The sequence below is a fragment of the Harpia harpyja genome, chromosome 7 (genome assembly GCF_026419915.1).
Source record: "Harpia harpyja isolate bHarHar1 chromosome 7, bHarHar1 primary haplotype, whole genome shotgun sequence".
NCBI classification, from domain to species: Eukaryota; Metazoa; Chordata; class Aves; order Accipitriformes; family Accipitridae; genus Harpia; species Harpia harpyja.
This window is the reverse complement of record NC_068946.1, coordinates 14440613-14467062: the sequence shown is the minus strand read 5'-3', so window position 1 is coordinate 14467062 and position 26450 is coordinate 14440613. Positions and strand designations below refer to the sequence as shown.

Below are 26450 nucleotides of genomic sequence, written 5' to 3'. Positions count from 1 at the left end.
AGCAGTGCCTATTAAGGAATGGCTGGCAAAGGTCCTCCTGTGCAGACTGAGCAATTTTCCAGGAGCCTTGAAACTCAATTAATATTTAATAGCAAGTATATCACTCCGTCATGAGCTACATGTTCTCTTTGTAATGAAGAGATCAGTCTTGTTGACTGCTGGGATAAACAGACTTCCACTTTGGAGGAAAGTGCTGCTTTCCTGTAACAGGAATAAAGCATCGAGACAAATGACAGTTATTTGACTGGATGTTATTTTAAATTGTATACATTCTTTGAAGGCTTTTTAATGGCAGGCTGAAGAGTAAAAGCTCTCAGCAAACTGCTCAGTATAATGGAATACAAATACGCACACAGGGAACAACAGCAAATAATGCTCCCAGATTTAACGCTATTCCATGAAGGCGATAGTCCATCTGCCTGTCGCCAGAAATGCATCCCATGTTTTGGCAACTGTGTGTCTCCCTGAATTTATGTGGGGTGGTTGCCAGAAGTGCGCTAAATCTGGTTTGAGGACAGAAAACCCACTTCAACCCATAATTGTGAAAAACGGTGCCAATTGGAGAGGAGGGACCCACAGCATGGGAGAGGCAGGGGGTGCAACAGGACAGTCTCTAAGAAAAATAAAGCCTATATATCCGGCAGGTCAGAGAATTATATTTGTTCTCCTGGAAAGAGTATCAGAAAGGAAAGCATGGTCTCACAGTGGCCTCTATTCACTACTGGATTACTTACAAGTTCCCCTCTCCCCAAAGATCCACCTTCATTTCACCTTGTTATTCTGTTGCTTCCATAGTCAATTTTATCCTGTTCTCTGCAGCTCTGGGAGGCAAATGCATCACTCCAGGCTTGCAGAAGTCCCCAAAACACCAATGATGTACAATCGCCCTGTTGGGGTATTTTGCCCATTAGCTGCTCAAGGCAGCAAGGTGATGTTCGACCCATACTTTTGCAGTGCTCCCATAGCAACCCTGCTCAGAGAGACCATAACCTGGGTGCGCATGACGGTAGATAAGCGAACGTGTGTTTTGCTTCATGCATCTCTTCCGATAATGCTGGTAGGAGGAAAGTAAGGATCAGATCAAACGATTCCCTGCCGATACCTCCCTGTGATCCTCAGATATCATATGCTTCTGTGAGCAGGACAATAAGACCCAGCAGGACATGAACAAGTCAGTCAACAACTGGCTTCATCCCCTACTCCATTTGGAGACTCAAATGATGCCATTTTTTTTGAGCATGCTTGAATATGCTTGTAAAACCCAGCACAGTGGTTTGTAACTGGCTTTACTATTACTGCTAATCAAGGAGGATATCCCAGCAACACATTAATTCAACTCTACAGCTTTGCTTACCTTCATTCACACTCTGACAGTGAGTGATGAGTAACACTTATTTAAGAGATGGTTGTATTTTTATTCATAACACACAACATGCTGCTTCTGAGGAGAAACCAGAACCCAGTAAGAAAAGCACAAACCCCACAGTTCAGTCATTTCAATTTCCAGTTGTTTGGTATAGGCATATTCGATATCTTGGGTGAATACTAATAAAATCTAAAGCTTATCAAAACAAGACCACATCCCTTTGCTAGGTACACTTGGGAGTGAGCTATGGTGCGAGTCATGAGCAGAGCTCTTGCAGGGGAGGGACTGCATGGCTAACTCACTCAGAAGTTGGGTACAATCGTCTGCAGCGCAGTAATGATGTCTCAAGCCTTGGGGTAGCTGCACTCCCAAGTTTCAACTCATGATGACTTTTTAACAAGTTTTTCTGGGTTCCCCTCCCCATCCAGGTGCATTTACCCACAGAAATACTCACCCCAAAGAGGTAAAAAAATTTTTAGCCAAAACTGGAAGACCTTACTCATATCAGTTGACATTTTACATTCATGCATCAATCAGTGCTGAGCAGCGAGTATGTCAATCCCCTAATGTCACAGCCACACTTCTTATGGCCAGAAATATCCTATTTACTTAATTCAGTTTTATTTTTATTATGGTACTCAAAAAGTAACTGCAACTAGATGTAAATCTTGTATTTCTAAACTTAGCAAGAGAGAAACTCAAGATTAAGGAGGACTGCATGAGGAAAAAGAAACCCAGTTTAGGTGAAAAATACATTTGTAAGAGGAAAACTTCAATATTACCTGAAAGCAGTTAAGTATTCTGTGTCTCCCATCGGTGGATCAAGGCCACCAGTAAAGGCCATGTTAACGTTGAAACCGACTCCTGCTCCTGTGCCAACCTGAAAAGGGGAGATGGTACTCTTAATTACACATACGGAAACAGCAAACTCTGGCAACACATCTCTGCTGTCTTAATATTCTTCCAGTTGAATATGGATTTTGATTCAATAGCTTGGTGGTAGTGAGGTTAATTTTTCCCTCTAAAGAAAGCTGGTCTCCAAAACAAGAGTGAAAATAAAGCTCCTCCACGCTCTGATCTTTATGGGAGTTGTGGACCAGTGGTATTTGACTGCTGCTCACCCAAAAACCACCTCTTCATCAACTGGATCCTCTTCCTCTTTTGCAGGAGAGTCTGTTATATGCAATACCCTTCCTTAATTCGTTTTTAGCTTTATTCAGAAGCATATTTTATATTTCATTACAGTTGCAATTGGGGGGAAAAACCCATAGTTTTAATCAGAGCGAGCTCCCCCTCTGCTGGGGAAAAATATGATTCACAGAGAAGAGATTTTTGCTGCTTGAGGGACACATGGGTGGTAAATGTAAGTACATCCCCATCCTTGCACGTACTGCAAACGTCCCCATCTGCATTGACTGCAAATACCTGAGAAAGGGGAAACCTGAAAAATAAACCAGGGTCTTCTAATAATTCATTTGCCAAGAAGCCGGGCCATGTTTTGCCCATCCATATCGAAATCCAAAAGCCTGTGTTCAGTCCCTTCGTCAAGCAGGGACCTCGTAGCTGCCTGAGCATGGTGGCCGTGAGGACGGGCTGCGGGTCTATAGGGACAGCAAGGGAGCCAGGCAGTATCTGCTGCCACTGGCCCCTGGGAGCTCCACACAGGGCTCTGAGCTCCTACACACACAGTTAGTTTTTTGTGGGTTTTTTTTAGGTCTCTGCATATGAAAAAAAAAAATTGAAAATTAATGTGTTATACAATACACAACCAGATAATTCAGGCTAGATAAAGCTGCAGGGCTTTTATTGCACATTATTGCTTGTATTGGTGCAAATACAGCTGGTAGAAACACACAGGGGGTTCATCCATCCATAGTGGGTTATTTATCCACCTGTGGCTTTAATTGAATTTATTTTGTATTTAAAGCAGAAAAATTCACTGCAACAGTAGCGCACAAACAGGGCAATGAAGCATTATCACATTACGTTTAAGTTTCTTTAGAAATCGAAATGGAAACATCCATGTTTGCTGAATGGGAAAATGTAAAATTGACAGGGTAAGAACTGTAGGAGTTTCCAGATGTAATTTGGAGTGCCTCAGAGCACACAAAATGAAGTATTTTATGAAATTTCCCTTTGATAAATCACTCTGGAAGGACAGTCTTTCCTGCCAACCTAGAGGGAAAGGAAGGATGTGACTGATGTAGGAGCATCCACCCAGAGTTCAGGGAGAAAGGTGTCCCAGCTTCGCTGGCCCAGCCCTTCTGCTGCAGGCTCTGAGGACACCACCAGGAACCGGTGGCTTTGGTCCAGCAGCATCAGCAACTGCTACTCAAATCCCACCGTCGGGGCCGTGCAATGTGAACGCAGCAGTGGTGGTGAGCAATGCCTCGGCAGGGCCAGGAGGAAGGGAGATGGAGGGGCTCAAAGGCTGTGCCAGGAAACCCCAGCGCTGGTGACACAGCCACGGACAACCTGTTCCTCCTGCATCTAAGAAACAATTTATGCCTGTAAGGGGGAAATCCTGAAAAGTACACGGAGTGCTGGGACAGCTGGCAAAGGGCTCCTCTGGAACAGGTTGTCCCGTAAGGGCTGGAGAACCTAATTGCATTGACTGATTTTCTGCTCCTTAGCCAAGGTACGTGCTTTCCTGCCAGCTCACAGGGCAGGACACAATGCCTGCGGCTGTTAGGACTTGGATGAGAAGGCACCAAACACAAAAACCCAGGCGAAACATTCCCAAAGGGGCACTAATGAGCATGAGTGTGGGAGTGGTGGCAGGAGCTTCTCTCCAAGCCTTGCCTGGCAGAGGCTCCCTGAGATTTTGGGGCCACCTGAATCCCAGCCCCAAGCAGTCCTGTCAGACATGGACGGATGCTATGCTGACCCATGCTCTTACCTCGTCGGGAGCACCACTGCCTGGAAAGAAGTTCCCATCATCATAGCGATGTAGTGAAATATAAAGAACATTAGGATCATTGTAGAAAGCTTGCTGAGTACCATTCCCATGGTGAACATCCTTCAGGGACAGAGATTGCATTATATGAGGGAGGTTAGTACCTTAGTAAAAACGCAGATTAAAGCCATCAAATTGGGATTTGGAGGGGTTTTCTTTGCTGTTGTGCTTTGTTTTCTGCACTTCTCTGATCTAGCTGAAGCAGTTTATTGCAAAAATGAGAGTAACCTGCTTTGCACAGCTAGCTTCAGGTTACACTCCTTTAACACATGGGATAAAAGAGGGTAAACACAATCTCAAGCGTATATCAAAACTGAGGACAGGACCAGTTTACTTGGATGGGGAGAACTGGATTCATACCTAATCTTGGGGGGTGGAGAGACTATATTAGTCACCCCAAATTTGCATCTTTAATCTGTCTGTGGGATGACCACTGACACAAGTGCCTAGCAAAGTTGTGTTGGACCCAACAAGATTACACGACACAAATCCATTACTTGCATCCCCTATTGCATTGCTACTTGGTGCAGAAATGCAGTCTGTAACAGGATGGGTATTCAAAATGGCCCTTCCTGACATGCAAAACAGTTGGAGGGAAGTGAGGAAAAGGATGTCCATCCAGTAGGTCAAAAAGACAAATACATCCATTTTAACTTGTGGGTCTAGCCCATGGGAGATTTGTGGCAATATAATCAAAACTCTTGGCCGATATCCAGCAACTCAAATGCCTTCACATCCGCATAAATACATTTTAAAATCTATTAAAAAAATATATATCTATCAGCCTCATTTTTAAATCTATACATCGCCACAGCAAAATCCCCCAAAAGCTCTTTCTCAACTCTGCTGTGCTGTCTGCAGAGTATTTCACTGTCTCATTCCAATTTAGAGATCACTTTTGACTGCCTGCCCACTCGCCTGGAGGCTGCGCTGGCCCAGAGGCAGGACATTGAGACCATCCAGACCAACGGTCAAGCCGTGCCACACAGCCTGTCCCTCTCAGTAACTGGCCCTCACATCTTGAAAAGAAAGCTGGGATGGATCATAACAGTTAAGGTGAAAACCTTCAGAAATAAACAAAACCAAAAGCCAGCACAGTTTGCAGTTACCCATCCTTGAGACTGTGTTATGGGCTTGTTTTAGAAAGCAACTACTTATTAATTATAATTTTATTCTGAAAACTATGGACCCTTTAAGAAATTTTTCTTTTATTAAGACACTGTAATGAAAAAACCCCAAACTTTAAAAAACAAATTTTGGCTTGCAGACCACAGGCAACATTTTTTTCACTGACACTGCCAGGGTTGCCCTTACAAGGAAAAAAAAAACCCTGAAAACTTTCCACCTGTTCTCCTAAAGGGTAAGAACCGGCATTTACTCACCCAGTCCACTATAAGGATTTTGCTAACATTCAGCCTTTGCTGGAGCAGCTTGGCTGCGATTGCCACGGAGTTAAAATAGCAGAAACCCCTGGAGGTGATGAGAGGGAGGAGAAGAGAGGAAAAGGTGTTAATTATAGGTTTCCTTGGTCCCAATGCATCTATTATCTAGATATAACACAGTAGGAAGAAATTTCTTCTGTTCTCACTCTTCTTTCCTCCCTAGAAGATGCACGTGTGCTCAATTAGACACACAAAACAGCCACGCAGCAGCAAGGGTCCTGCAATCTCTCTGGAAAGGCAGAACGTTTCACACTTGCCCAAAGCCACTGCAATGAGATGTTGCTCGGTGCCAGCTGCCCACGAGACCTCCAGCACTGCGTGTGAGGGAAGGGGACAGAAGCAGACAGGGAGAGGATGCGTCGAGGGGGAAAGGAAGGGAAAGGACCCAGGGCTGGAGTGGACATGCTCAGAGAGGCCTCAAAACACTGGGTTGAGGGGAACTCAACAGCAAGCACTCATCTCCCACGAAAGAGCGGTGAAGCACCCAAGACAAGAAACTTCAGCACACGTTAAGCCAGATATACAAAGCCAACATGATTTATGCCCGGGACCCTGATTTGAAAACAGTCCGATAGGAAAAACCCTGCTATATTAAACACATGCAAGACGCCTGACTTCAGCTTTTGCTTTGCAAAGCCTTCCCACTCTGACACTCTCCTAATTCAGTGCTGTGACCCCAGGACACAGTTATGTTTGCTATTACTACTATTAGTTGCGTATCCTTGCTTTCCTCACATTGGATGAGCCATCAACATTTACTTTAAACAGTTCACAAAAGAAAAGCAAATAAAAGCATTAGCACTTTTTCAAAGCATAACTGTAATGCTGATTCTTGCTAGAAAATCCACATCTGAAACCACTAAGCAGGATCTTGCCCTCTTCCAGAGAATTACTGGGAGCTTTGAATATAATACTGTCTTGCATATCAATAAGCAAGAAATTCTGTAATAATAACCTAACAAACTACCTTTCTAATTTCCAGCTGCAGATCACACAACAAACACCAAAGCAAGTTGGTAAGCACATACGCATACTTACATGGGTGTGCTCTCTTCTGCATGGTGACCTGGAGGCCGAACAACAGCAAATCCATTCTACGCACAAAAAAATAAGAAAATGAAAAAGTGAGACAGAAAGGAAGGTTTATTGCACAAAGACGCATGCAGAGGTTGCAGCCAGAAGCATTAATTCTGCTTTGTAACTATGCAGTTGTTCTCAATGGTTTTCTCACAAAACCATAGCAGTGGATGATGTTTTCCCTCGTTTTGGAGGGGGGGAAAAAAGTCCACATTAATTTTATGGAAACTGCTTGGTACAGCATTTCCTTCCATTCAGGGAAAAAAAAAAAATCTGAATGAGGTCACTGAAACAGCAAACAGGCTGGCCCAGCTGAAGGCAACAGCAAAACCCTCAGATAACACTGGAATAGTGATTTCATTTGCTGCTCTGGTTTCTTTCTTCCTTTTAATCAGTGCGTAAGAACATTCACCAGGAGTCTGTTGTTCACTTGCTGATATCTTCAAAGATTTTTATGACTAAAGCCAGATGGTGGCATTAAAATGAAGCTAACTGGACCTCCTGAATAACACAGCCCTGAGCCGAGTCCTGTACAGAGCCTATATCAAAAGCCAAGCGTTATTTTCATACCAACCTTCAGTTCTCCCGTGGCTACTTTGAAAACGAGCTCAATGACACAGCCCACAGCCAGGCGAGCAGCACCGGACGAGTGAACTTCATTCCAAATTGTGTCACTGTCGACCTAACAGACACACACACAGGAACCATGTTTAGGAGCAACAAGGACAGCCAGGAAACAGAGACTCACGTTTTATAAAGACGTTATTAATATGTAATAAATGCATTAAATTTAAATGCATTAATTTGAAATGCATTAAATTGCAGAACTGATCTTGGCAGTACCAGGGCTGGGACGCCACCGATGACTGTAACATCACCACTACCAAGTGTCCATTCAACTAACTGACACTCAAGACATGACCATTTGCAACAGCTCTGCAATGCTAAAGGGTCAGTGCCGTAACACAGGAGCAAATTCAGCATCTCAAGCACTGTAAATTTGCAGGTGTCTCCTACCAATACCTCCTACCAACACCACGGTATCAGTATTTCTCTTTAATTGCTGGAGGAAACCGATCCCAGATGAAGTAAAAAGGTTTAGAAAATAATGTAATGATTCTATAAAATTAAAAAAAAGAAAACCACAAGAAGGATGTTTAATAATGGATGCTTAAAAGATGCCTGCCCAGGACTGCCAGGGTAAGGTTGCGCTGACAGCAGCTTCCCTGGGGAACCATAAGATCAACCCTGTCTCATCAAAGCTAACAACAGGCCTTCAACATCTAGCTGCTGACTACAGACATCTACTTCAATGCTAAATATTTGACAGGACCACCATCCTCTCTATTTCCCCCCTGAAAACATGCAAATAGGCCAAAGGCAAGGCAAGGCAAGGCAAGGCATTCTGCAGACATCCCCATGTCATTACTATATGAGATCATGTCCTAATTTCAACAAAAAGTGAGAAGCCTTGGCTTTTACCACATTCGTCCCACCAACCGTACGAAGACAAGATTAGTTTGCAGACACGTGATGAAATGCCTGTTCTTTTTTTTGTTACTGCCATTCAGCCGCAACTCTGCAGAGAGCAGAGGGGGAAGGACGGCTCCCGGGGGGCTCTTTCCAGGTCGAAGCTCTGGATCTCCTCTGCTGCACCCCCGGCTGTCTTGCACTCAGCGATGAAAGCGAAGTGTGTTTGCTTCTTGCCAGTCACAGCCTTTGCAAGAGCCAGACTGCTGGGACTGTCCCATGTCAGGTCAGCTCAGCTGCCCAGGAACAGCACAGGATAAATGTAACATTTCTCAATGCAAAAGATATTTTTCACATATTACTCTGTGTTGAGCATATTTATGGAAACAATGGCAAAGGAGAAGGAAAGAAAGAGATCGTTTGTTTTGTCTGGCATCCAGTCTGCTCACTGAGCTGCGGGGAGATGCAAGTGGCCCTACAGGAGATTGATCTGTCTCCTTCACGGCTGTGCTAAAGCCAGTGGAAATGGTCCCAGGTTATGTTATCAGGGAGAGCTTCTGGCGGCATCTGCCCTGAGGATGCTTTTGAAGTCACAGTAAACCAAGAAAACATTTGGAGAATACCAAAAAGCCATCTCTGTGTGGTAATGCTGCCAATACGTGCACTGTCCTCAGTCTCTGGGGAAAGCCACCACATCAGTGGAAAAGCCCATATTTGTGGTATGAGAACAGAAGTACAATGGCATCTGAGTTATGCACGACACCTCCAGGAGTCCTGGATCAGTACTGCACACATGAAGGAGATGGGACTGATCTGACTATGTCCCTCCAAAAGCCCCTAGCAAGGTGGGAAGAAGACCAAGCTGTTTCTTCCCCCCCGCCCCCAGGGCATTAGTGCTCTACGAGGGTCTGTCTTTGGGCTCCTAATCAGCAGTCCTGTAAAAACGTTATGGGATGGTCAACCTGCTTTGCAATCAGGATAACACTGCCTCATTCCCTTGGGGGATCCAGCAGTCTTCATCCTCAGATCCTCTCCCCCCAGCATCCGTGAGTGGGAGACACTTGTGGTTTATACAACAGAGAACATCTACTTGCCTTTTGCTAAGAGCTGACCAACTCAGTGCCCCTGGTCTCACTGCTCAAGTGAGATACAGCTGCACTGTGCAGTCTGGGCTGAGCATATCTAACCCATCTTTCTTGGTCTTGAAAGAAAATGCTGCAGGATGCCAGTAGCTAAGAGCTTCCCTCTCTGCCTGGCCACAGCAAGTACCAGGCGCCCTCCACAGACACAGAATTGCAGAGGGCCATCTTCGTTCACTGTGAAGCACCAGAGGAATGGAAATACAAAAAACCCAAAATTCACATGTCCTAAGCATGGCTTTACCTAAGGGACCAACAGACCCTCAGATCTCCTCAGACTTCTGTTCATGCCAGCCTTCCCCATAAAGCATGCAGAAGTCACCAGTGCCTGAGCCAAGCACCACCATGTTCAGGCCGTCTGATGGCTGCAGAAACCAGGCTCGTGTTGGCAGCATTTCAAGAAGAATGAGGAGGGCAAGACAGAGTGATATTAAAGAGTTATTATTTCTGCAGAAAGAAATTAAGTACTTAGAAAAAAGCATTCCACCTGTGATTTAGAAGCCAATTTCAAGGACTCTGCCATGCCCCCCCAACTCAGATCCCCAGCAGGAGGAGGACTGGATCCAGAGATGTCTGCTGCCACCCGCAAGCTCTCCACTGCCCCATCCCACATGCAAACATCTCCAAGATAACGATTAACACCCAGCCACCTTCCCTGGAACGGATGTCTGGAGACCACTGGGCCCTACTCCAAGGCAGCACTTCATCATCTGTGTGACTGTAAGTGTCTGAACAGTCCCACTGAAGTCATCAGTGCTCTGCAGCAGGCAGGCGTAGACGCTGCCATGCTGGAAAATGTTATTGATGTGGCCCTGAGCTGGACTGCTCTCCAGCTCTGAAGCTGCTGCTGTTTGGTGCACGGGCTGCTGTTGACCCCTCCATCATTCCTGAATTCTGAAGTTCATTACAGGGTAGACGCTATTTGGCTTTTGCTGCCTATGAGCTCTTTGATGTAGCTGCCATCACAGGAGTTGTTGCTGGGACAGCACATCAAGCCTTACCATCTGGAAGGACTTTACGGAGAGAGGAAGCATATTTCTTGCCTTTTGTTGATCCAACAGTGTGTATTTCTTTTTTCTTCCGAGCTGGAGGATACAGCTGCGTCAGAGATACTGAGTCTTCCACATCTGCCACTGTTGGATGAGGAGTGGTTGTCCTGGTCAGCACACTTGTCTCCTTGAGAATAATATTAAAGCCTTGCTCATTCTAATAAAGAGGCTGCTGTTTCTGCTAGGTAAGCCCATAGGAGAGGGCTCTTTTAGAGATGGGGAGAGGGAATTCAGCGCCTGGGACCTGCTGCAGGCCCTTAACCTTTGCAGCATGTACCATTATTAGAAAATTGATGAGGGAATGCAGAAGTTGAAGGGTTAATAGCTTGACGCAGGCTCTCTTCTAGAAGGAATGTCCAAGATGTTTCAGAGTGAAACCCAAAAGTTTTTTCTTCCTTATAAAGTTGAAGTCTTTATTAATATACACAATGAGGTTCCTACTCGCACTGTATACTCTACTATATGCTAATGTGCAGCTGTTTAAAAATGAAATGAGCATCTTATAAAAGGTTTCATTATTCTAATATTTTCTTTAGCTGAAGAGCTATGCAGATAAGAAATTAAGCATAGGGACAGGTAGAGACAAGTTGTACTGCAGTTCCAGGCTCTGCAAAGCGAAGGGGCATGAAGGAGTTCTGCTCTTCCCTCATCACTGCTCTTCATCATGCTTAGGCAACAGCAGCACATACCGTCTGTGCTGCCAGCGAGTTGTTTTTACCTAACCATGTCTCTCACTGCTCTAAAGCACTGATTAAATAACCATGCTCACATTTTGTTCTTCTAAGACTTGCTAATTAGTTTCTTCTCATTTCCATTCCATGGAAGTAATTTTTGTTGTCTCTGCTTTGTGATAACGTACTTTGCTTGCACAGGTAAAGATTTTTATATGCTCTAATCAAGACCTTACAACCAAAAATGGACTAACATACTTTGGAAGAGACCAAACCCACTTTTAAAGACCTAGATCTTTGGATATTTTTAGAACATGCATAGAAAAAGAAAATACTACACACAAAAGAAAACAAATTTATTAGCTATCGTAAGATCAAGTGTTTGAGTTTTTTGAAGAATTTGGATGCAAGTATGCTGGAACTATTTTGCAGATTTTCAAAGCTCAAACTCCCTTCTCCAAAATCTTCTTCTAATTATCCTGGATTAGGTAATGCTCTGGTGCATATAAGCCATACATTAAGAAAAGAGCGTGTGCTGCAGAGAAGTGAAGGTAACATCCTAAGTAAAAATACTGCATACTGCACTTGCAGATGCTGCTAAAGATCAGCAGGAATAAATTACTGTTGTTTAAACCAGAGCTCACATCTGTTGATATAAGCGCTTCTGTGCTTTCTTCCTCTCCGCTATGATCAGATGTCTGCAGATGGGGGGAGGTTTGTTAGTGTCAGCTACGGTGATGTGAAGGCTTCCTCACATAAAACAAACCAATGGGGGGAGGGAGGGGGAATATAGACAAGAGTTTCCAGCACCGGGAAAAAAAACTACCCTTTTTCTCATTGATTTTGAGACACTGCGACTTAAGTTTTTAAAGAGAGAGTTCGAAAGGTGTTATGTGATGAAGCTAGTTGCTCTGAAATTTTTCCTGCTCCTTCACTCTCTTTAACTTCCTTCATCTCGCTTGCTGGTAAAGAAGAACTCATGGTTGCCCAAGCTCCGAACTTCATCCTGGCGCTTAACAGCTCTTCATGGGCTTCTCCCCCATGAATTGCTCTACAATTGCCTTTCAGATCCATCTATTCTTTTAATCTACATAACATCCCCTACAGAAGAGAACTGCCTTGTTTAATTGTTTGCAGAAGGAGGACTTGGTTTCAAGCTTTCCAGTCTGTAATTTCATCTGACACCCTCAGCTCCCAAATTATAAGGAACAGCAATCATTCAGCTTTCACCTGCTCCAGGCCAGTCCCCCTCCAGTCCACAAGCATTATTTTGCATCCAACACAGAATTTAATGTGTTACATTACTATTACATTACTGTTTAGTTTCTTGTTACCATGATGCCATCCATATTTCTTTGCAGGCAACTTTTGCTTTGAAGACCCCAAATAAATTTAATACCATCAGCAAAGGACACTTGCTTATGACCCATCCCCTGCATTGCAACATTTCAGTGAATATACAGATTTCTCAGGGATTGTAATTCTGACCACTATTTCCTATCTTCTAACCAGTAATAAATCCAAAAGAAGACTGGTCCCACCTTATTCTACTCATTTTTGAAAACTTTTTTTTCTCTCCTTTTTTCTTTATGGCATCATGTTTGCCCCTTGGAAAGCATTTGGCAGACCAGTATCAAGCTCTCCAGGGAAAATCCTCCTTACGAAGCAGTCAGCCAGCTGGAAAGCTGTCTAGTGTTGTGGTGAGCTGAATGTAAAGACCCATGAAGCATCCCCTAGACTGCACTTATCATTAAGTGACAAACTCAGAGAAAATGAAACATCTGCTGACATAAATCCCTTCTCCTTCAAACCTGGGCTACAAACCGTTGGTAGTCAAGATGATGTCCTACAGGTGCTCTGATCACCACATGCACCTGATGTTCTTTCACCATCAGGAAATATTCACCAGTACAAAGTGACTGGAGACCACACAAACTTCTTACAGAACCAGGGCTGCCTCTCCACAACCTTCTCTACTTGTAAGAAAAAGATAAAACAGAGACTGATTACTGCTCAGCAATGAGTAATGTTCAGCCAACCTGGCAATCTCAAACAAGGAAGAGTCTAAACAAAACTCCATCACTCAAAAGAGCTATATGGCCACCTTGCAGCCTGAAAATGCCCTGCCAAGCAACAGCAGAAAAATACCCCTTAAGGTCTCTTGCTAGAACAATTTAAAATAATTTCATTATACCATAACAAGCACTCAATCTCCCAGCAGTATTTACATGCCAAAACTTCTCAGATTCACGTTACACCTTCTCTCACACTAAAATTCTTCATAACTGATGTTTTACCCTGGGCTCTGATTTTTAAATTTTTTTTTTAATTATATTTTTATGATTTCCTTAAAAAAACAGTATTACATGCATCTCAAAAATGTCTTGTCATCCTCTTTGGTGCAGAAGATAATTTGGTTTTCATCTGCTACTGAAAGGCGTGCTCTGTGGCCCCAGCTAAGATCCCACTATAGGGCTTCATCCAACAGTTTCCCATAGCAAATCAAATCAAATGAAGAGCAACTTGTCTCACAGAACTGGCACGCTAACAAAGACTACAGTTTTCCATCTATTTCCTCAATAAACATACCATGCTGCTAAGCCAGCTTTCTTGACAAATCTCACACTTCGAAAGACAGCAGAAAATGGGATTGAAAGGACCTTGTGAGATCACTGTACGTCCCTCCTACCCCAAAGGAGATGGTCTACACTTAAACCCATCCAGGGCACATACAAGTACAAAGCACTTAATATGCTATAGCCAATTGTTCTGTACCATGGCCTCATTTTCCCTACAAATATATGGCTGGTGTGTATATACTAACGAAATATGCACCCCAAAAGCAGTGAAGACTGTGTTTTCCTGCACCAGCCATGAAAGCAGCAGAAGTACACAAATAGTCGGCACTGTATCCTGAGGTAACTGGGGAAGGAAAAGGAAGCAAAACAACAGAAAGCCATTTTTACGAAAAATCTGACTATCACGTAGTTGATTACTAGTAAATTACTGGTTTTAAAAAGCTTTTCCTAGAAAACATGAAAATTATATGTTAGGATTGCTAAAACACTGTACAGAAGTCAGCAAATGTTTACAGTATTTAAGGGTCTGTGGAGACAACTGACCAGCAAGTTAACTGCAAATGCTATCTTTATTACGAGCATATCGATAATACCAGCACTGTGGCGCTTCCTGCCTTGATTTAGGATTTAATGCAAGACCTCTGGGACTGCGTGAGGCTCAGGCACTGTCTCTACTTGTTACCATTCAGTCTTCATTTACAAATGATAGTTTTTGCTTTGAATGGCATGCCTGACTGCAGGGCAGAGTAAATCCAAACCTTTTAAACTCCAGCCAAAAATTTGCCATGAATTAGGAGACTGCAGCATATTTACAATACAAAATAAAATATCTCTACAAGTGCTCAGCAGTGGCGGTATGAATAAACGCCGATTCTTTTTTTTTTTTTTTTTTTTTTGGACGGGATAATTTTCAAAGCAGCGATTTTGCAAAGACTCAGGAAGAAAACAATTTTGTTTCATTTCCATAACAGAATCCAGACCTCTAAATTCAACCTCACGAGCTACAATTATGCATAAGAACTACCACTGTGAATTTTCAAACACAATGCCTTTTATTGTCTCTTCTCATTCTTTTCCCTTCCTGTTCTCTCAGATTTTCTGTACTGTCACCCTCCACAGAAACTTTAGAGCAGAAAGTCTGACTTGAAAGGAAAACTTTCAAGTTTTCAGGCTTCAAAGGAAAACGACAACGCAAACCTTCAACACAAGGTATTTGGATGGTATTTGGGTTTCTTCCAGCCTTATGGGAACAAACAACAACAAAAAGAAGTCTTATTATATGGAATCTTGACAGATGGAAACTAATGTTCAGCTTTTCCATGGTGGATGGAGGTGTATTTTAGTCACCTCCTTCAGAATCCATGCATGATTGTCCTGGAACTCGAGAAATGAAAGATGCCAAATACCGAAGACTGCAATTCCCTTGTGCTGCATAACCTGTGAGACATTTCATTTGAGGACACTAATGTAGCCCAGACACAAATGCAGCAACTTACTGTTTACAGGAACTTCCCAAATATTGTCCTTCAGTATCACTATTTTATTAATATGTTTTCCACCTGCGCTAGGAGGCAGGCAGCTCTGAAGTACAAATACTGAAGATGAAACACCTATGCAACACGAGCAGCATGAAAAGCACATCTTGCTTTCTATGTAGAAAGGATTTTTGGATGCAAGGGTTGCTTTCAAATGTAGTAATGTCTAAGCCATTAAATATCACTGCCTTGGAAATGAGGTTTCTCCTCCTAAAAGCCAGAGACGAAACATGCCTATGAATATCACACACACTTTGGTTCTCCAAAGTAGTTTAAGAATCTTCACCCTGCTTTTGAAGAAAGGCACGTGAGGCTGTCGCTGCAACCCCGCACCCCAGGCAGACCCTGTTTATGGGTAACATCTGGTTGCAATTACCCACTTGATGGAATGCAAAGCAACAATTTTTGTTACCATTGGGACTGGGAGAACAAACAGGACATTATTTACACATTAAAGAGAGTACTCACCCCGACACCACCACAAGGAAGCCTGACAAACATCGACGTTAGGGAACCTGTAGAAAGAAACACGGACCCTGTAAGTCAAAAAGTCAAAGTTCACCAGATTTTGGTCCAATTTTATGGCAATGCTGCAATCTTTCCAAACACAGTAACAGACTAGGGTTTTCTTGTGATTTTCAGAAAACACACAGCCACCCTGTTACATTACAACATATACATACACAATGTACATCCTTGGCCTTGTTTAAAAGCCTTTCCAATGTAAAAGCCTTCTATAAATCACTTATTTTTATGCAAGGTTTGTGTGCTGTCCTACATTTCAAGCAGTCATGCTGACTATAAACGATTGACATGCTACCAACAACTGCTCAGCATGTCTTCTCAGATGAACATTTTAACCCCTTTCAAATGAAGGAGGATAGGAAATCATAAAAACACCCTAATTATCAGTCATCTCCAGTTACTAGAAGACTTTGGAGCGCATGAGCTTCATAAAAGAGGAAGACAAAAAATAAACTGGTGGCAAGCAAAGAAAATGTATTTTGACTGAAAAAGCAAAACCAACATTAAGAAATTGAGAAAAATGGAGAAAACCATCTGTAGGGCTAATTTTGCATCTGTAAGAATTGTAACATCACTTTCTGGGCTTGCATATGAGCAAATTATCCTCCATTCTAAATTCAGCAGGTTTATAAAAGGTGTACTGAAACAAGAACATGCTGTCTCATATCCATCACCACCCTAACGTGTATGACTTGTACACCATGTCTATGCACCACAGGCAAACAGGGAGAAGGAGATATGTGCATGCAGACACTGTAACAGATCTGGAGTACGTTGCCCAAGATTCATTCACTGGAGACCTATTTAAAGTTAATGAAAGCTAACAGTGAAATAAACTGGGTTGAGGTTTTTTTCCCCCCACCAAACCAGGTTCTTGCTCTGGTCATGTCTATAGTGAAAGAATAAATTCCCTTAAATGCTAACTACCAGCTTTGTAGAGTGTGAATTAGCCATGACAGCAGACAGACGTTACTGAGGACCATGCTGGTGTCAAATGCATTGCAGACACATACGTTACCCCTGCGACTGAAAGCGGAGTTAATGCATCTGTATTATTAATCTGAGTGCACAGCGAGATTCACTCTTTGATTAGATCCACATGAAAGTTCTTGGATCATCCTGCCTTGGACCTCCTGTCACATCTTTCACTGCTAATCCACCCATTATTTCGATATTTATCTTCTTGACAACAATTTATGATTGCTCTCCACAAATTAAAAGCAGCCTTATGTGCCTAAGTTTAAACTTGTTCAACAGGTTCCAAAGCTTTACACTGTCAAATGAGAGATGGATTCATATTTTTCCTCCTCAGACTTTCAAGGGCTTTAGCAACACTTCCAGGGGTAGAGTTGTGCAACCTGCCTTGAAGGCCACCACCTTCAAACCCGCCTGATAAAATACAGCGCAGCAAATCTTTGTTATGCTCAAGGTCCTCTGGGGAAAGTAACTTTGACATTAGTGATGGGCTTCCGCTGCAAGTCTCTTCTCCTACACGTGTAAAGAAGGGCACTCTGTGAGAAAGGAGTAAGGCTCAGCAGTAGCGGACTACAGGACAGCTGCAGAAGTAAAAGTAATCAGCAGTGCCACAATGACGCCTGCTTACAGTTCTGAAAAAAAGGAACTATTTACCCCCTTCCCGCTTTCTCCTAAAGAACTGCCAGATGAAGGGACATCCCCCCCTATCATTTGCAGAAGCTTAAAAAGAAACATCCCATGTTTTCATCTCCCAGCTTTACAAGCTCTTCCTTTTAGGCTGAGGTTTCTCATGCTTTTTCTTCCTCATAGACATACCAAAGGCAAAGAGTTTATATGGAGTCAGCCACCAGAGCCGTTCACATGTCAAGACACTCAGGTCTAACAAACTTCTATTTGCATATGTGAGCCTCACACAAAGCTTTGGTCTCAGACTTCAAACCTGCCATACATTTATGCTCTAACATATTTAGAAGAACCCCACAAAGCTGTTTTGTAAACTTAAAAGCCTTTTAAACTCTCAACAGGAGAGGATGGCTGAAGACGGGGCTGCTTACAGGTTTGTTCACCTCTGTACATAAATGTGCACTCCGAGTTTTTTCAGGGAGGTTTTCTCAACACATCAGTGGCTCTTAATGCTTCCTCAGGTCCAGCACTGTGGAAGCCATCAAGTTAACAAACTGGTTTTAGGGCCAGCTTTGCCCCTCCTGCCCTGCTCCCAAAGGAGAACTTCTCCTGGGCGCTATGCAGACATCCCAGCCAGGCTCACTCCTCTTGTCATTTTGGCTCGCCGTGCTGTCCTTCCGGACCCCTGGCTGTCAAGCTGTCAGCTTATTTTTCTCCTGCCCTGGTGAGATGACTGGCAGCCACGCTGAACAGTGAAGCTGTTTGCTCTTCCTCCAAGCTTGGTGCTCGGCACGAGTGTCAGTGCCAGTTGCGGCCCGTGCACGGGAGGGCGTGCAACGGGAGGACAACCAGGCAACAGGAAGAGGCAGTCCACTGCTGTCTGGGCAAAGATGGTCAGGCGAGCTGGCATGAGTCCCCCTGCTAGCAGCTCAAGGCTAAAATGGTGCCAAGCGGGTTTAGGAAACAAGGTCTAAGCTCAGCTAAGAGCTACTGGAAAGCCATTCCTACTGGAGATCCTGGGGACCTGACCTTCTGCCTATGGCTGCAGCTCTTTGACAACTCCGTCTTCTTTGCAAATTACACCCAAACAAGCAACATTTTGCACTGGAATACCCTCAGGTATTAGAATTATTTCTCTTCACTATAAGAATAATCTTGATCTCTACAGACATTATAAAATGAGTGATTAAAGACATGGGGAACACACAGCAAAACTGCGTTAAGTACACACAGGCAGAGCAAGAGTTTGTCCTCCTTCAGTTTCTCTAAACAGGCCACCAGGAACGGTTCAGCAAAACCTGGGTATCCCCAAATCCAATATTAACTAAATAAACTGTTTATATCTCCAAATGTATCTGTGGAACTATTGATACAGATTGTGCCAAGAGTCAAAGGGGGAACAAAAAGTATCTCAAGAGGATCTGACATTTGAATGAGCTGGAAACACTCAGTGTTATCACAGTCCAGGCTAAAAACATATCTTGCAAGGGCTATCTCTGAAAGGAGAGGGGGTTAAGGTGACCCAATGCCTGCTCAGCCCCTCCATGTAGATGATGACCACTGCCAGAGGCAGGGTGTTAATCCTGCCTGCTGCAGGCTGGTGAAGCCAACAGGTCAGATGCTGGAGGACTGCCTGGATCCAACCGCAGCAGATGGTCAGGACACACGTCCTCACACACCTTCAACGCTATGGTTCAAAAAATTGCAGAGAAATCAGTCAACATGAAGGTGGTGCAACTGCAAACGAGGAGCCTTCTCAGATCTACTGGTGAAGATTTACACACTGTTTCTTTGGACTGGTGGATACGCCTTACGCAAAGTGAGAGTTTTAACACTACCAAGGATATGACATCATAAATTCCTTAAACTTTACATACTAATTGTGCTATCATTCAGCCAGAGGTGTCTACTTTTCGTTTCTCTGGGTTTTAAAGAGGTGGTAAGTTAGCTATAAATACAGTGCTAATTGCATGTTTAAACAACTGGCTAATAGCTTTCCTCTTTGGGGATCTAATGTACATACTGAATATGTTGCAAAATCTTTCCAGCTCTTTTGCTGTGACTACTACATCATGCAGGCCATCAAGTTAATCCTCTTTTTATATCATCCAAAGTCAAGCTAATCCCCAAATAAACTTTCTCAGCTTCTAGGTTCCAGAACTGTCTTTTTGTGGATCCCCATGTGAGAACTTGCCAAACTGCCCCTCCAGCCTATCACCTACTACTGCAGAAAGGCATAAAGTAAAGGGAGAATATGATGTCTCCATGGAGGTAAGGTGTTAAAATCAGTGTGGTTTGGTTGCTATGGGGAGGTTGGTTATCTTAACCATCCCCTAGATTTTCTGCAGGGGAAAATGTCTATATTTTACGACAGATGCAGCCCTGTTTCAGGAAGATCCAGTCCCCAGTGAAGGGGATAAAAATCTTACTCCAAATTAAACAAATGTAAGACTATCTAAGAGGCTTATGCATCTCTCTTGCAGATTACCCATACAAAACTGCCAATTACCCATACAAAACTGCCAGCTATTTGTTGATGTCTATGCAGCTGGTTGGTGCTGCAGATCCGGGTCCTTAGGAGGGTATTCCAGCTCTTACCTAGCAACAGATAACTTTCTAACATGCAGAGAAGAGTGTCCACAGATAAAATAAAACGCCTGAATTACCTTTCCTCCTCAGGGAAACCTCGTTTAAGGTTTTGAAGACATCAAAGAAAGGAAGTTTAGCTATCTAGGGTTTAGGGATCTACCTGAAGAAAGGGAGATATATCTTGTACCGCTCTCAAGCAGACGTTGAACGGAGGTGGGAAGAATCCTCTTGGGAACTGCCCAGAGCTGAGGTTGGAGGGAGCCCCATGTCCCCCCTTTCATACTGCTACTGCTAAGTGTTTGCCAGAGCAAGGGCTGAGGACAGTAGTGGGAGAGATGGAGGTCGGAAAGGGACACCCTCCTCTGTCCCCCAGCAACAATACCTAGAAGTTTCTTGCTGTCCAGTTTCTGTCTGTTCAGAGGGTTTGTGCCATACAGCAGCGTATGGGCTTCCGAGTGAACTGTCTGCAGCTCTTCTAGAGTTGCTTTTCTTCCACGAATGCACTGAAAGAGGAAAGAAAAGGAGTGATGAAATCACTGATCAACCGCTTAACTCTCTTCAAAGAACTTTTCTTTTTCCTTAGCAAATCATAAAGATAGCAAGCAAAAAACTAAAATGGTTTCTTATGTGAAATAATGAATCGTAAGACAGCTTTTGGTTTAATCTCTTATTCCAAATATTAGCTTGACATGTAAAGTCATGTTTAGATTTTTTTGTGTTTTAAAAATATTACTGCAGAGCATTTGCTAAATCACACAAGTATTGCTCAACTACTGAATATTCAGGATTTCAGTTATAAGCCATTATAAAGTGATTTACTGTTGAAAACGCATCCCCCCAAACCACCCCGACACATCCCCACCACGATTATTAAACTAACCTAAAAAATTCTCCCAAACACACCACTTTCCAAACTGAACCTTTGAGCAATTAAGGGTCAGTTACAAACTTTCTGCTCTAAAACTCATCTCAGAAATTCCACGAGATTCAAACTGTTGCAAATTCTTTTCTTATACGATGATGCAGGTTGAGCTGGAAGTACTGTAGCAAAGATGCTCACCCCTGCTTTTGTTGCCAGCCGAAACCCAGGAGGGCAGATGCACACCGATGTCAAACCCCTGGCTTCACTGAAGACCATGGCAAAGCTTTTACTGATGTCAGAAGGACCCAGCTTCGCATTTTACAAATTGGGGATCTTTCGGCCTTTTTTGTCATAGGGGTCTAGTATACCTTTGGGGCTTACCTTTTGTTGCCATCACCCATTTGCCATGGAAAATAGGTTTGTAAGAACAAAGTGCTACTTGGAGATGCTAAATCTTGGTCATACAAGGACCATGCCGTGGCCTCTTGCACAGGAGAGAATACTCCCCAGAAGGCAGACGGCACTGGCGGGGATATACCAGAGAAGGCCACCAACTCCTGGCAGCGGAAAAAACACCTCACCTTTTAACTGGGAGCTTGCAGCTGCCTCCGAAATGTTGGCAGGGGAAATATGCAGCGAGTCGAGAAAGTGCTGAGGTTGGGGGTAAGCTGAGAGGTGGCCATGAGAGAGGGGAAGGAGTTATTTAGAAATGAGGATTGCTTAGCTTCAGAAACATGCACGCACTACCCCCCCCTCAAAAAAAAAAAAAGAAGTATTTTATATGGCTTAGAATTACTGCATGATTTTTTGTCGTGATTTGGACTAAAACACTTTAAAAGGAGTTGTCACTTTGGGGGGGTTGTTTCCTACAGAAGGAATGACAGCATTATTATTCCCCTCTGCAATAGTAATACTAAAATATAAATAGTTAAGAGCAAAATGTTGGAAGGCTCTGAAAGCCTCTTGTAGAGTCCCAAGGTCACACAAAACGCGAGCCTCAGCAACGAGCACCCTGCTGCACAGCCCACGCAGGATTGCATGCACCACGTCCTGCACAGCCTTCACCCGAAGCCAGGCACTTAAGACTTGCACGTTCCTGGAGAAGCAGAGTTTCTAATGAGAACAACAACGAAAAAAAAAAAGGATAGCTTAAAAAAAAAAAGGGGAAAAAAAGAAATCACACTCCTAAAAAGAATAGACTTTCAAAGGGAAAACTTGTTCTGAAGAGAAGGTCAAACTGTGCCTCTTGCTCCTGAGAGCTGCTGCCGTTCAGAAAGCACTGCTGTGTGTTGCTCGCTTACTTTGCAGGAGAGTGCTACAGACAAGATGCTTCACAGGCATCGGCATTTCCAGCTGAGCAGGGACTGCTTTCGCACCGCGCCACCATCTTGGGCTGCAGCCTGGCCCAGCCAGAGCATCCCAGGGCGGAGTGTGCTGGGGGCACGGGGACTCCAGGACCTCCACCTCTGCAGCACGGTCCGCAGAACAAACTCTGAGAGATTTTTTTGGTCTCAAATGTTCAGCATAAGCCTCCATCACGTGTTGCAAAGCACACAGGAAATCGCTTTGTAAAACCATTTGAGGCATAAGGCAGCAGAAATCAAAGCACGGCAGGAGTGCTCGTGCACTCTGCCTCTCCTAATTTTGGCATTTCTGCTCTCCAGTTCTTTTTTCATTTTCTCTGTGCTCTGCTCAACCACCTAGGTTTCCTGAGGTTAATGATGAGGCAAAAATAAAGCATCCCATTAAAGAGGCAATAATCACAAAAATGCTAGACCCAGAAGGGATGGAAATATCTGGCAAATCCCCCTTGAACTTTTATCCTGTCTTCCTTTTTTGTTCATGGTAAGCCTGCCTCAGTCCCCCCTTACAGGCTTTTACAGCTTCCCTCTCACCCATATGCCAACTTTTTTCCTTTGAACAAGACGTACTGACCCATTTTCAGCTGCTACATTTAGGGGACGGACAGAAATAGCATTTTGTATTTCTTGGCGTTATGTAAAGACACCAGAAGAACAGCAGCCTGTTGAAATAATGCGCCAGATACTCCGTGGATGCGAATGGCTTCAGCTCACCAGGATGGGGAAGGGCTGCTCCCGTTTAAAGTAGGTGGCCCTAGCAAGACATCGAAGCTTCATGCTCTTTAGGAGGGTATCAACACCACCCTCCCCTCCACATGACACCCATATCTGAATAGAAACTATGAGTGGATGGAGAACTTCCTTCTGTGCTGCAAGTAAAACACATTCAAGGAAAAAGCTACTATTTACTGAAACAAATACATATGTCATAGCAAACATTGCCTGGTTAGAAACGATTATGCTCGAGAGGCTTTTGCACCTTTCTCATCTCCCAGTTCATGCGCCACAAGCTTTGTCCTTGGCTCTAACTGAAGACACCAAGAAAATGAATTCAATCCCCCCCAAACAAAGTTAGAGAACACAACAAATCCCTCGCTCCTGTTTCCAGACCCATCACGACTTGTATCTCAGTCTATGGCTCAGCCTGCCATCCATGCTCTTAATTTGAGCAGTTCTTCACTTTCTAAGAGCTCTCATCTTATGATATTCTTATCTTTGAGGCTTCGCATTGCCTGCTGACCTTGCTCACTCCATATTACCTCCCCCCGCCCCTTGTCTAACCTCCTTCCTGGCTGCTAAACACTGGCTTTTCAGCTCAAGAGTTGGCTTCTTAACCCTGATGAACTAGTTGGCCCTTCACCCCGTTTCCTTCGTGCCTCTGTCTGCACGAAACCTGACCTTCGCAACGCCGCACCACCCCTGCTCTCCTACTGCTTTATACATGTCCTTCCATGCTCTTCCTCCATTTCCTTGAAGCCACCTTTTCCTTTGCATTTTGAACAAAAAACCTCGCCGCTAGCCTCTTAGTTTGCATTTTATTCACCCTTTCACCCCATGATGTTTCAAAAGGACAGGGTATGAATCTTGAGAGACCGCAAGCCAGATCTTGTTCCAACTGTGCGCCCCAAAAAAGCCCCCAAAAGCCAGGAAAGTAGCTATAGTTTCTCTCCAGAGACTGACTTCCCAGGCACCACTGCCACCACCTCCCGCACGTCCTCGGTGCTTTGCGATGGGAAACCTTGGCATGGAGCAGCTCTCCAGAGGCTTCACCACCTGGACCCATCCTGCACTCCAACCAGACACCTGCCCAATGCTGTGCCCGGAACGCCAGGGACACGGCTCTGCTCTTACAGATGGCCCAGCCCTGGGTCTGGTTTTTCATGTCAGTCCTCCACAGCTGCAATTAACCTTCAGCTAACAGTCCTCATGCTTTAAACAATGCAGGATTGCTGCCAAGATGTGCTTGGAGACGGACCCTGCTTGAGGAACTCATTCTTCCCCATCCTGGTCAAGCAGCCCAGGGATTTGATTACCTCCAAAAACACACAGCAAAACCTATTGATTTCCTCACGCTCTTGATGAAGGCTGGGAGGATTACTCTATACTGTGATTGCGGGTTTTCGTTTGGGGGGTAGAGTCTTTTATTGAGATTGCCTCAATTAGCATAACTGTTGCTTTTAAATTCTGAACGTACACCAGAGTAATTGCCTTATTTTATAAAGCTAACTTAATTAAACAAGCAATATTCTAAACCGCAGCTGTCGTTAAGTTTGGACAACTGCTTTCACTGCAAAAGGTCATCTTTAAAACTTGCGTGACCCTGCCAGACTCTTACCTATCACACCGCAAATCTGGCACACATTTTCCCCTCAGCTGGATGTAAAACGTTTTTTGGACAACTTTAGCAAATATGTATCTGTTTCACTGCTGAAAAATGAGAGGCGGGGGAAGAAGCGATGTGGTTTTTTTCTGTTCTAAAAATATTTGTGCCCCTTCTGGATCACTTCTATTGCCTCTGAGAGAAATGGTAGGAACTCAGCACTTGGCAGGTTGTCTAGGAGCCTCTCAGCTGCCTGATGAAAACAGGTTTTCACTTAGTTCACTTCTGAAATTTCAAAGCAAGTATTTGTTAGCATGCATGATAAAAATATTTATCTGCGAGCCCTTTTCTGGCTTGGGGCATGTGTGCAACAGAAACACCAAAAGAAAATTTCCAGGAGACAGACACCAAGAATTGTTTGAGCTTGCATGAGAAAGCAGAGCTGGGATTTATTTTCAGTGTGCAGTCGTGGGGGAGAATGAGAGCTGTTAAACTCCTTCTGGAAGAGAACAGGGATCCAGCAGAGTCTCGTCTGATCCCACACAGTGTGCATGGGATTATTTACTATGCAGGGTGCTGTGTTTTTAATCCATGTCGAGCAACTACTTGCAACCAACAGGATCAAACTATACCCACACCCGGACCACAGCAAAGGGCTGTTAAAGAAGGAAGGGGAAACATGAGGATACGGAAACGTCAAAGTTCAAACTGTCCTTTTACAAATATGAGTTGTAAGAAATGGATTAAACCACCTAATCACAAACAATTTTCACATCAGGCCCTTGGGCTTAGTGAACTGGCTCATAATGTCTGAGGCACAGGGACAACAGACCTGCAACAGTGAAGATAAAAATGAACGTGCAGATATGTGTATGTCAGCAAGATCAGCTATAAAAAATAAGATAGAATAAAACAGGAGCTCAGCAAAAAATTAAGGGTACAGCCTGGCAAATTTCTGAGTGCTATAATCCAGGTGTTGCTGCTGACTCACTGCAGACCTAGTACTAATTCTGAAAATATTCACCTCCTCCTTTCCAGTGCCTGTAGGGCTGCTATGCAGATGGAGCAGTTATAATCCATAAAAAAAATGTAGATACATAACAGGCTGCATCACCATCCTCATATAAACAGCTCTGTTAAAGTTTTGCACACCACACACACTACTGTGGGTTGGGATAGAAGGCACAGCTCATGCTGTCCTGCATGGAGCTTCAACATTATAGAATCATAGAATGGTTTGGGTTGGAAGGGACCTTTAAAGGCCATCTAGTCCACCCCCCCCTGCAATGAGCAGGGACATCTTCAACTAGATCAGGTTGCTCAGAGCCCTGTTCAACCTGACCTTGAATGTTTCTAGGGATGGGGCATCTACCACCTCTCTGGGCAACCTGCGCCAGTGTTTCAACACCCTCACTGTAAACAATGTCTTCCTTATGTCTCGTCTGAATCTACCCTCTTTTAGTTTAAAACCATTACCCCTTGTCTTATCGCTACAGGCCCTACTAAAAAGTTTGTTCCCATCTTCCTTATAAGCCCCCTTTAAGTACTGAAAGGCCACTATAAGGTGTCCCCAGAGCCTTCTCTTCTCTGGGCTGAACAACCCTAACTCTCTCAGCCTTTCTTCATAGGAGAGGTGTTCCATCCCTCTGATCATTTTTGTGGCCCTCCTCTGGACTCCCTCCAACAGGTCTATGTCTGTCGTGCTGGGGACCCCAGAGCTGGATGCAGTACTCCAGGTTGGGTCTCACCAGGGCCAAGCAGAGGGGCAGAATCACCTCCCACACTGCTTTGGATGTAGCCCAGGATACGGTTGGCTTTCTGGGCTGCGAGTGCACATTGCCAGCTCATGTCCAGCTTTTCATCCACCAGTACCCCCACGACCTTCTCTCAATCCCTTCATCCCCGGCCTG

General features: G+C 44.0%; 1 protein-coding gene across 9 annotated transcripts in view; it reads right to left on the bottom strand.

Moving 5' to 3' along the window:
• The window catches only part of HDAC4 (histone deacetylase 4), a 265136-nt gene that overhangs the window by 23359 nt on the left and 215327 nt on the right, over positions 1 to 26450 (bottom strand). For all 9 annotated transcript variants that reach the window (XM_052791434.1, XM_052791431.1, XM_052791428.1 and 6 more), the window contains 7 exons: positions 20380 to 20500; positions 15753 to 15799; positions 7416 to 7523; positions 6803 to 6858; positions 5705 to 5792; positions 4266 to 4385; positions 2149 to 2246 (listed from right to left, as the gene is read on the bottom strand). In XM_052791434.1, coding sequence (XP_052647394.1) covers positions 2149 to 2246; positions 4266 to 4385; positions 5705 to 5792; positions 6803 to 6858; positions 7416 to 7523; positions 15753 to 15799; positions 20380 to 20500 — 638 coding nt within the window. The remainder of the gene's footprint in view (positions 1 to 2148; positions 2247 to 4265; positions 4386 to 5704; positions 5793 to 6802; positions 6859 to 7415; positions 7524 to 15752; positions 15800 to 20379; positions 20501 to 26450) is intronic.